The sequence below is a fragment of the Cydia strobilella genome, chromosome 14 (genome assembly GCF_947568885.1).
Source record: "Cydia strobilella chromosome 14, ilCydStro3.1, whole genome shotgun sequence".
Classification (NCBI taxonomy): Eukaryota; Metazoa; Arthropoda; class Insecta; order Lepidoptera; family Tortricidae; genus Cydia; species Cydia strobilella.
In genome coordinates, this window is record NC_086054.1 from 8,842,926 (window position 1) to 8,855,411 (window position 12,486).

The following is a 12,486-nucleotide window of genomic DNA, read 5'->3' on the forward strand; positions in this document are numbered from 1 at the left end:
TAAATTGAGTTAATTATGCTGCTACTTAAAAAATATTGATATATATTGGGAAATCTTATTTATTCTGATCTGAGTAATTTTTGTCCTTGAAGCTTTTGTTTGTATGTGCCTCCATAAACACTGACAGCTGTCAAATTTTTGACAAACCGCTCAAGCGCTCAATAGCAGAAGATACCAAAATACAAAATGTTATTGTTGTGCGAAATATTGAAAATTAACAAATAACGCATAAAATGTAAACAACTTTTCTAACTTTTAAGTTTATTTAAAATGACCAGGTAAATTTCTTGTCCTTTGTTGTACATTTGTGCTACAACATTGTTGATATTTTCTCGAAATAGCGTACAATAAAACATTGCGCATTATACTCATTTTATTTCAGCTTATACTTCGACATAAATGAAAATCAGTGGCCACTCATTTACGACGAAAAGTACAATGTGTCCGTGTGCGGTCTAGAGAAATTTCACGTTTTTGACGCCAAGAAATGGCGTAATATTATTCAAGTAAGTCGCATGTTTTACTAGTTTCTTGTAACTTTTAAAATGTGTGAAAATATCTACCAATTCTCGGTTGGACTAAAGACGACTCAATTGCACATTCATTCAATTCATCAGCAACCACATAAGAGGGCCTACCGTGAAATTTCGATTTTTAATTTTCGCGGTAGACCCTCAGAATCTGTTGGGCCCGACACTTGCAGCTTCGAGGCTAGGTTAGAAGACTAATTTCTAAGCTCTATTTTCTATTCTATTCGATTTCCGTCTTAGTATTCGATTAATTAACAATATTAACGTGTAAAGGAATATCCAATATTTTGAAAATTAAAAGTGTAGTTGGAATTTTTTTGAACACATCCTAATGTTATTTAAGAGCTCCTATTCCACATATAAATAAACAATTTATATAAAACATTGATTTCCCCTAAATTCTAAATTGGTAAGGAAATGTCTTAATTATAAGTATGATCAAAAAAAAATCTAATCCATCCACTTTTTTTGAAAAACTGTGAAGTGTTACCTCTTTTGCTTGATTTCAGGTCAACCCTACTTGCCAAATGTTTTGCTTTTACTTTCTAAGAGTTATCCTGACGAATAACACCCACTCTGGCAAAAGTAAAGACTGTACCTGTAGCCCCTTTGACCACCACAGCCAGCCATAACTGGCAAATGTTACAATATGTGTAAAATAAACCTCAAACAGAATAAAGTTTACTTTTGTGTATCCTATAAATAACAGCTATAACAGCACCTGTACAGTCCATTTACCACATAGTCCGCAAGTGCCCAAAAAGGAAGTACACAGGAGATCCTATGGACTTACTTAAGCTAAGCGACAACGCAGCCCATTGGGTGAAGAACCTAACTATTAATTTGTAAATTTGTAAAGCGACCACGAATTGTAATATGCCATACGACTAAAAAAATAAATAAACAGCTATTTATAGGATACACAAAAGTAAACTTCAGTCAAAAGGTTAATGAATAATATTATTATTTTTCAGTATCTAAAAGATGCAGAATTCATTACTGATGAGTGCTTGGTGAAACCTAACGAAGCCCAGAAAAGAGATTTGAGACGAGTTCATACAAAACGATACTTAAATTCATTAAAAGTAAGTACTTGCACATAACTTTTCTGCGCAGTAGACTTAGCATAAGAGTGCCACTATATTATCTTGCCCACGATAGATACCCGACTTTTTCTAACATACAATAGAAAAGTCCAGGTAGTGTGCGAGACACTGTCACAGCGCTCTCGTGCTAAGCCTACTGAACACCATTCCTGTTTTATAAGGTGGGCGAATTCTTTATAGGAACAAACTTTATAGGAAAGGGTACTATAAAGTTAAGGGTATGATGACAAATATTGTAATTTTTTGCTCATACTCATGCGTATTAATTAATTTAATATTGGACCCAGGTATGGTTCGTCCTTATTTATTTATTTAAACTTGTGACGAGCACTGGCTGATGCGCGCAATCTCGTCTTATGTGTCAATGATCTGTTACTTCAATGAATGATTCCGAATATTCTGCCTAAACGTTTTTTTTTTTTTTAACGTTTACTATCCAAATACTGTTAGCTCAATTATCGTGAGTGAAGTTGTTCGTTTTCTAATTACCTACCAATTGTAGTTCCTACAAATACTGTAAGAAGTAAAATAAAGCTGTTGAGTTAGATGAAGAATTGTATTGTCGCTCATCCGAAGACTATTGGTAGTTCATCACTTCCACAAACTATTGCACAAATAAAGAAAAATGTACAAATGGTGCACTTATATAATGTCTTTAAACTACTCTCAACCAAAAGAGAGCTAGGGCAAAGCAAAATGTCATGCTCCTCGAATCTGGAGCAGCCCAGCATGCTTGTTCGCCACGGTTGTGGTATAAAAAAACTATAGATAAAAAGCTAATTTATATTTCAGTGGAGCATGAGGGTGGCCATTATAGCAGAGGTGCCCATGGTTGCGTTGTTGCCGAATATATGTGTCCAGTATGCGTATTTAAGGCCTATGAGGTATGTATGTATTTTTAACTTTTATATTAGGGTGAATCAACTTTTTCTTGTCACTCGTTGCCATGGTTACGTTTTCCTGGGTCACACTTAAAACCCCGATTTTATGGTATTTAAAATAACCAAACATGCATTTTTGTGGTAGATATATAAGGCCTTTCCACTGAGCTACAACTAATAAGCATGTTTGTGGATCGTTATACAACATTCCATCTAACAAACTGTGCTAATGTTGTCCCCTGGCTGACGGGACACAATAACAACAAGAAATAGTTGATTCACCCATTTACCTCTCCAGCTCAGATTGGCTCTTCTTTTATTTGATATTTCTAGACTGGTTTCTATAATGTCAATATCCAGTGAGGAAAATAGGGAATACCCTTGTGTGGAGAAACCGTCGTCCATTTTCCTCTAAGGGGTCATCCATTAATTACGTCACACGAGTTTCTAGGTTTTTGACCCCCTCCCCCCTCCTTGTCACACTTGGTCACATTTGGCGTTTATTTGGCAAGCCCCTTCCCCCCTGTTGTGACGTCACATTTTTGGCAATTTTGTTTTCAAAAAAATCGGCAAATCTAACTAGATATTATTAATATTTTATCAAAATCATTTTGATAAAACAAATTTTAGTAATTTTATAACCCGAAACTGATTAGGAAAGAATATTTAAACCAATAAAAACGAGTTATTATTTATCTAGTTATTATTTAACTAGTTGTTATTTAACTGTACAGCGGATAAAAAAAATTAAATAAATTGTCGGGTACTGATGAAGTTAAAGTGACGTCACAAAGTTTGTGACACCTCTCCTCCTTGTCACAACATGTCACATTTTCTTGACCCCCTCTCTCCCCCTATACGTGTGATGTAATTAATGGATGACCCCTAAGTCATATAAGATGTCCGTTACTCATTTGGCCTAGTCTCCTATAAGTACCTATTTCTCTCAGGACTTCTTTATTTGTGACTTTTTCTAACAAGTAAATAACTGAAATAGAAAAAAAATAGTTATTTACGATACAAGTGCGGAAAAGAGGAAATTCGAAACGAGTGGCGATAAATTAAAACACGACCGCAGGGAGTGTTTTAAATCGACACGAGTTGCGAATTACCTATTCGCACGTGTATCGTACAACGTTTTACAGTACATATGGCCCTTTAAACTTTCGACATATGCATCACGAAAAGTGCTATTTGACGCACTAGTGCGAGAAAGTAGCACCATATGTACTGTAATAGTACATTATGATACAAGTGTGCTAAGTTGGTCATTACACACGAGGGGATATTGTGCAATAAGAAAGCCGATGTGTGTAATGACCAATGCACACGCGTTTCATACGACGTTTTTCAACACACTTGCGAGAAAAAAAAGAAACTTTCATATTAATCAAATTTTAATAGTTAAAACAGTTAGTATTGTGTGCTTCATCTGTCATACTCGTACTGCCGGCCGGCCCTCGCTCGCCCCGGCCGCGGGCGGCGCGGCGGGCGGGCCGGCCGGGCCGCGCACTGCGCAGGCGGTCGGGCGCGCCCGTGCCCGCCAGTCCGACCAATTAAAGAAGGCTCCCTTTCCATGCATATTATTAGCAATCAGTTAGCTTCTTAACTCAGTCGGATAATATAATGAAAAAGCACGAGTGGCATAATACACTGAAAGAGCACGCGTGTTTAATATCTAGGATTATGAGCCAAAAATCAGTGGAATAAAAACGTCGTTTTGAGCAAGTGTTGAAAAAGTTATTAAGATTATTCAAGATGTGTTAAAACATTTTGTCGGGAGAGATCTAAACAATGAAGGTAACTTATTGGCTGTTAAATACACACGTAGTGGATAATTCACAATATAACGGTAATAAGTTCGCGCGGATGCATCTTTGTCAATTGTAAGCGTCACAATTCGTTCATGGATATAAATAAATGTGCAAAACCAGCTCAGTCGCCGCTATGGCTCCGATAGCCACGTACGTGTTCCTCGACTTGGGAACTACCGATTTAGATACAGACTCAAATGAAATAACGGAGTTAAGTATGGTAGCAGTGGATCGTCAGCAGTTCCTTGATAGTATTTCGCAAGAAATCCCCGAAATTCCTAAATTTGTAAACAAGCTTACGCGCTGTTTTAAGCCAGAAACACAGAAGATAAGTTATCGCGCGCGCGCCGCCGGTAGAGGCGGTTTCACGGAGAAAATGTTACAAGGTGAATTACCCTTTAACGAGTCTTGTTTCCATTTGATCGATAAATTTCTCTACTCTCTGGCAAGACCTGTCTGTATAATTGCACACTATGGCTTCCAGTTTGACTATATTACATTAAAGAGGTATTTCACGAAACTTCAGGTGCAGTTTTCTAGTGAACTCGTCTGCGTTGACACGCATCAAACGTTCTACGATATTTTAGAGGAGAAAAAACAAGAGGAATATATCGAAGAATATTTTGAACAGCACGCTTTAACTCCCGCAAATTAATCAAAACCCATCAATCGCGGAAGGGATATCTATCGGGATGTCGCTTTTGAGTCAATCAGACAACGAATCCCTAAAATTTTGGAGACAATACGTAATCATCATCCCTCGTTATCGTCATGTAATACATTACCGGGACAGGACGCCTCGAATCCCAGTAATTCCTCAATACCATCATGTGATCCAGTACCGGGACCTGACACTTCGAATGGCTTTAGTGAAATTGCTGAATTAAAAAAGGTATTAAGGAGAATGTTGAAAAGGTATCGCCGGAGATTTGAAAAAGATGAAAAAAGAGCCAAACGTCAATATCCATGGGGTCCAGAAATAAATATGCCTGGCGTTAGTTACGGATTGCCAGAAACCTACAGCCGGGTGTTCAAGCGGGAGCCTAGGGACGCGCATAAAGCTGAGGTTGATTGTATACTGATGCTGGAAATTGCTGTTGAACTCGGCCAAGACTTTGTAGATTGGGTTGATGATGAAACAAATCAGCTTCCTTTCCCTTCATTAACCGAAGAGGTATTACGGGAAGACAGAGAATAGTTTCCTTTTATTAGACAGAACTCCGCAGAAGTACGTATGGGGCTATAAAACAGTCACTTTATGCGGTACATTAGATACCTAAATGCGCAATAATCGTGCTACTTGAGATTATTTAATTGTATTACAGCATAAAGTGCCAGATAAAACCTCAAACATCTGGAGTTCTTCAAATGCTAGAGAAAACGAATTATGCTGATTAATAACTGAAAATTGTCATATCTAGCAATAGACATTGGGCACGGCAAATTGTCATATGAAGAGTATAAAATTTCCTACAAAATAGATATACAGGTTGTCCCAAAAATGCCACGTCAAACTGACACTGGAGGTAGGACACCCTAAGAGGATCCTTACTAATAGCTCCCGTTGAGCTTATTATGGCAGAATGGTAACTACGGAACCCTTCACTGAGCATAGCCCGACATGCTCTTGGCCGATTTGTTATTTTGTTACGAAGTGGTATTGCTAATTAAGGTTTTAATGATAATTTAGATTTAATAACAATTAGAAATTGTATGTCTTAATAAATTAAAAGTTAAACCTTCAACGAGTCGGCCTGGGAAACTGCTACCATTCAAACAAGATTTTATCATTGTTTCGTGTTCAAATAAAGTTTTAGAATGATTCCTGTACGAGTATAAGATTATTCTTAGGGATCTAGGAGGCCAATCTTTCAATCTTAGATAATACTTGAAGTGAATACATTTAGTATATTTTATCAATAAAATAATACTGTAAAGTAAAGTAAAGATTTATTTGTGGAACACAGGTAATACAGTTAAGGTCTTATATATAAAATAATAAATAGAGCTCTGTGCTTTGCCTATTGGCGTACAAATATTAAAAACTTAAAATATAATGGTGATTTATTATGTAAATAATAAATTATTTCAGTTAAACAAACATACATTATCTACCTATTAGTAATATTACGGCAATAAACATACTGGTACAACTACTGTTTTTTTTTGTGCCTATTTCCTAATATTGTGATGGTTCCTCTGTTCATCGTATGGTTAATCTATTTTCACATGTTAATAGGTATTATTACGTTGATTTGCATAAACTCCTTTGTAATAATGCTATAAATAATCCTCATAAATAAAATGTATTTATGATATTGATTAGATTAGATTAAAATGGATGCCACCTTGTCTGCATCGCTTTCAGATAAGATAGGTAGAGTTTTGCTTATTAAGTACATACACTTTAAAATCAATAACTACTAGTGAAGTTACGAGTATAGTGTTTAAATTTCAAACAGTCCTCTTTCGGCTTATCCTTTTTCTATTGTTAAATGAAACCGCACGTGCTACTTACTAGCATAAAAAAATGGTAGGGCCGTTTTAACCGGTTATTGAATTACCACTCTATGAAGATTGCAATAATATACACGCGCGTCGCTGACCCTACGAGCTTACAGAGATTCAGACATATTGCCGATTACGGCATGAATAGCTATATGTATACAGAGTTCGGACCCGGGTATGTCCTTAAACTACGTCCAAAAGAGAGGTATGGGCACTGGGAATGTAATCTCACTTTGTGTGGTAGGGCACAGCACAGCGGATGTCATTCCAGATCTAGAGCAGACCACAACTGGGGAAGTACCTCCACCTTACAGAAAACCGCAGCCAAATATCACTAGACCCTACTCATAGTGGTGTGTTCCTGCCGGTGAAAGGTTGCCAGAGCTCAACGAGGGTGCGGAGTGTTAGGGTCGGCAACGCGCATGTAGCTCCTCTGGAGTTGCAGGCGTACATAGGCTACGGAGACTGCTTAACATCAGGCTTATGATTGTTTGCCACCGACGTAGTATTAAAAAAAAACAGAGATTCCGTCTGTCCGTATGTCACAGCCATTTTCTTTTTGTTTAACGTTGTTGTTGTAACGTTTGTTTTACATTTGCAGACTTCAGACCGGTGGCTCAGTATTGGCTGGGAAGCTGGCGCTCGAGCGCGGCTGGGCGGTGAACGTGGGCGGGGGCTTCCACCACTGCAGCGGCGACCGCGGCGGCGGCTTCTGTCCCTACGCGGACATCACGCTGCTCATCCGCTTCCTGCTGGACAGCGAGCTGATACAGAACGCCATGATCGTCGACCTGGACGCACATCAGGTGACTCCCTGTAGGTTAGCAGACTGATGTTAGCTACGCTCTTTGCTGTCTTCCATCATTGCAGCGACCGCGGTGGCTTTAGTCCAGTCCTGGCTTGACCAAGCCCTTGGAGTCTTGGTGATAACCGACATCAAAAATAAATTTTACTGTTAGTATTGGTGAATGGGCGGTAAGAGACGACTAGACCTTTATCGGTTTTGAAACCCTTAAGCTTGTCCTGATGTTAGGTCCGAATGTCTTCGCTATATCTTTGTTGGTGGCTTCCACCACTGCAGCGACCGCAAATATGAGTTGTTCCCACATTTTTAGAGCTTTATTTAAACGCCCCTGAGGCCCGTTTCATTTAAGCTCGTTACTTGTGAACTTGTGCCAAATGGAATAGATTGTAACCTAGCCCCAGCAACTGATGTTTATTCCCAAGCTCCTCTCAGTCTCAGACTCATAAATTCGTGAAGCGAAATGTATTGTAAAAGTCAGCTGCCGCTCCGTTTAGAGAACTTCATGAACGGATCTCTGGTCCTCCAATTCAATTAAATTGGTCGATGAAACTCATTCTCATCGAAATAGTTTTCTATTCCAGGGTAACGGATACCAGCACGACTTCCTAGGCGTGCCAGAGGTGTACATAATGGACATGTACAACAAGCACATTTACCCTAGAGACCGTGAGGCCAAGCAAGCGATTCGCCGCAAGGTCGAGCTCGGCCATCGCGTTGAAGATCTTGAGTATATGCTGAAACTGAGGCAGTAAGTGAAATTAGCTCCAGTAATACTGAAATTCTCAAGATAAATGTAAGGTGTAATTGAGTTATTTCGAATCACCCAACGTCGGTAAATTCCGAAAATCCACTCCAAGATCCAAGAGACCACTCAGGATATTCGGTAGTTATACTAGTGATTCGTAAAGAGTAAACATTTCTACTGGTCAGACGATATGGACCGCGTGCCAGGCGCAAATTTCGTCGGTCATCGCCTCCCGGCCGAAAACTCGTTATCGCCTATATCGGGTTAACGGCTATCTATGATGATCCCTCGTGAACGTCAGCTGCCGCCCCGTTGGTGGATTGAGGACTGTTGCCGCTATAACAACACATACTAAAAATAGAATAAAATAAATATTTAAGTGGGGCTCCCATACAACAAACGTGATTTTTTTTGCTGTTTTTTGCGTAATGTAAAGTTCGACTCGCATTTGGACGGTTTTTTTAAATTAAACTGTTCTTTTTGTTATGGTGTTTGTACAGTTTCTATTTTTCATACTAATAATGCTAATATTGATGTCCCAGGAATCTAAAAGCGGCGTTAAAGGAGTTCACACCCGACATTCTGGTTTACAACGCCGGCACAGACATACTCGACTCGGACCCTCTCGGCAATTTGAGGATTAGCAGTGTGGTAAGGAGTTTTAATGTTCACCGGTTCGAAGTACAGTCATCCGATATATCGGTGCGGCCGAAGCGCTTAGAAATATCTGAACACGCCTCTGTTGTCATGTGTTGTGTGGCAGATATTTTTGAGCACCTCGGCCGCTCCTATATATGTATCTAATGGCGACTGTACATACCTAGGTACTTCGTACTAAATATAGTTTGATATTTTTATTACTTTTATTAGTCAACCAGATATTTTTGAGCACCTCGGCCGCTCCTATATATGTATCTAATGGCGACTGTACATACCTAGGTACTTCGTACTAAATATAGTTTGATATTTTTATTACTTTTATTAGTCAACCAGATATTTTTGAGCACCTCGGCCGCTCCTATATATGTATCTAATGGCGACTGTACATACCTAGGTACTTCGTACTAAATATAGTTTGATATTTTTATTACTTTTATTAGTCAACCAGTTGATGAAGGCAGACATCACGACGGAACCAATCTGATTTTAAAGCGAGGTTTAGACTAGCAAAAACTTGCATGCAATTTACGTTGCCGACTACTGACGTAAACTGCATTCAAAAGTTTGATCAGATACCGCAATATAATGAAAATTGCATGCAAGTTCTTGCTAGTCTAAACCTCGCTTAATAACACCACATAATAAATAATAGTACTACCGTATACAGAAAGGACACTTCCTACAAAACCGAAGTTTGACAGCAATTTAAGGACGAATCATGCTGTCCCTTTCTAATGTATGATACTATCCCTTTCGGCTATTTAGGGTTGTCAGAATTCAAGCCATTATCTTATCTGTGGTCGTGTACGTCAAGTTGTATCAACCCTAATAATTGCTCGGAGCAATGCCGAGCCGAACGGAGCCGAGAATGCCCGAAAGGAGGAGTGTCCCCCACTGATCACTTACTTTCCATGGTTGTTGTAAGGTTAAGCAAAAACTTGAGTGTCTACTTTATAATGATGGTCCCTGTGACAGTTCCTTTAAGTGTCTTTTGGTTGCGCTAAATTAAAAAATAATAATTGAAGAAGTATGTTTTTACATGTCTAATTGAATTAATGTGCCTAACTTAAAAAAAAAAACTACATTTTTACGTGACAGCTAGTCGATATAAAAAAAACGCCTTTACAAAACACTCAGGAACTAAATAGTAAATAATTGGTATTAACATACGATTTCCTGATGTGTTTGAAATCGGTGCCAAGCCAAACAGGTCCCTCGCTAACCTGTCCAAAGCGTCCTTATGGCAAGCGACAAGGTGACGTTTTGCTTGAACACGACACATTTATTTTCAGGGTATAATAAAACGGGACGAGTTCGTGTTCGAAATGTGCAGATCCCACAAGATCCCAATAGTGATGCTCACAAGCGGTGGTTACCTCAGGAAAACCGCCAGGATCATCGCTGACTCCATCATGAACTTGCACAGAAAAGGACTGATCACTGGTAACTGCCCAGTTGCTGAAGATGATTAGTAGGGCTGGAAGTTCAGTGCAGGGCGCCACTTAAGGCTCAGATAGACTGCTGACATCTAAGGCAGTGTTGGCCGAACGTTAATTGCAATTACCAAACCAAAAACAAGCGGGCATCTCGCTCGTTTTTGCCCAAGACGCGCAAGTTGTGGAATGAGCTACCTTCAGAGGTGTTTCCCTTGCGCTATGACATGGGGTTCTTCAAGAAACAGGTATTTAGGGTTCTCAAAGGTGGGCAACGCATAAAAGTGGCTCCTCTGGTGTTGCTTATGTCCATGGGCGGCGATGACTGCTTCCCATCAGGCGGCTCGTCTGCTAGTTTGCTTCCTATTACATAAAAAAAAAAACCGTTAACCATTACAAATTGAACCGTAAACCGTAACGGACGGTTACAGTTTACGGTTCAATTTTGTATTGGTTAATGGTTAATTGCATTAACGTTTCGGCCAACACTGAGAGGTAAAACTAGAGTTGTGCCGTTCTCGAGAACGTTCTCCGTTTTGTACGAGAAACGTTTTCGTTCGTGAACATTTTCAATAGTAAACGAATAACGGTCTCGACAAAGCCACAACTCTAGGTAAAACCAATCCGATCGAAATGTTAGCCCCCTTTTAAGTTGGGCGTCCGCTAGCTGCGGTTGCACGGAGCGGGGTTAAACCATAATAATATCAGATAAATATAACTCTGTAATAGATGGATACAGTCTAAGGAAAAAACGTGCCTCGAAAATCAAGAAAATTTGATTCTCGATCAGATGGCGCCACTACCTTTAGCCTACTCTCGTATATATGGCGTTGACGGTTTCGTTTGTTATTTAACAATTTTAACGCATATCAGTGAAAGGACATGGGTCAAAATCATATAAAAATAATTAAGGCAAATAAAAACAAATCATTTATCCATATATATTTAAATACATTTTTCGATATTTTTAGTTTTGTGTGTCGATAGATGGCAGTGAATTTACTGTGGCACAAAATTTACTATGACAGTACCGCTCCATCCTATTATATTATATCCTCTTTGACAAAAGTAAGTCGGTCGGAGTCACGAGCGTGCACACTCGGAGTGCACGTTCCCTAGCCCTCGGGTTAAACCATAATAATATTATGCACACGACGTTATAGAGTTAGGATCTCGAATTGTCGCCGCAGATTTTAAGCGAGAAAAAGATATCGTGACTAGGTATGTCTGGTAACTGCTTGTGGTTGCGTCTTGGATTTTGATGTTTAGTAAGAAAAGGATGTATAGTCCTACAAGAAATTGTAGAAAATGATTGAGGGCGCCACGTCCTACGTAACTGTCACATTTTTGACGTAAAATGCTTAAACATGGCAACAATTTAGTATGGCAATTTGTTAGTTCCATTTTATTTAATTTCTACTATTTTATGTCTCACCATAAAAACCAACAGAATATATTGCAACATTTTTGAAAATCATTAAAAAACACTGAATGCTTGCATTAAATCTAGTTCAACCAATAATTTGTTCACTAGATAGTTATTTTGCGTATGGTTGTAAGAGTTTACTTATCTTATTCTGACAGAAATAATGTGTATAAAAAGCTTAAAATATATACGATATCTTCGTCTCTTGGTTCGCTCCCTCATTGTAAGAACCCATACTTATGAAGTTATGAAATTTTAATAACAAAACTTCCGTGAGACACAGACATATTAAATATATTAATAACGGGTCACTCACGTGTTTTAAGTCGAAACCGCTCGACATGTTTCACTCCGTACCGTAGCGTCATCAGGAGCTTGCGTCGACGGTGACGGTCTGCGCCGGTCCGTCACCGTCGACGCAAGCTCCTGATGACGCTCCTCGGTACGGAGTGAAACATGTCGAGCGTTTTCGACTTAAAACACGCGAGTGACCCGTTATTAATATATTTAATAAAGTTATGAAATACCTACTATTGAATTTATGAACTTTTTAATTTTGAAATCGATGTTAGTGAAGT

General features: G+C 38.9%; 1 protein-coding gene and 1 pseudogene across 1 annotated transcript; both read left to right on the forward strand.

Moving 5' to 3' along the window:
- The first annotated feature begins 125 nt into the window (after nt 1-125).
- Nucleotides 126-12,256, forward strand: LOC134747099 (histone deacetylase 11). The gene is made up of 8 exons (XM_063681664.1): nt 126-278; nt 383-506; nt 1,505-1,615; nt 2,429-2,520; nt 7,441-7,645; nt 8,226-8,392; nt 8,932-9,040; nt 10,342-12,256. Exons 1-8 carry the CDS (start codon nt 271-273, stop codon nt 10,519-10,521), a joined length of 996 nt encoding a protein of 331 aa, XP_063537734.1. The 5' UTR covers nt 126-270; the 3' UTR covers nt 10,522-12,256.
- Nucleotides 4,432-5,549, forward strand: LOC134747364 (uncharacterized; annotated as a pseudogene).
- Nucleotides 12,257-12,486: the final 230 nt, after the last annotated feature.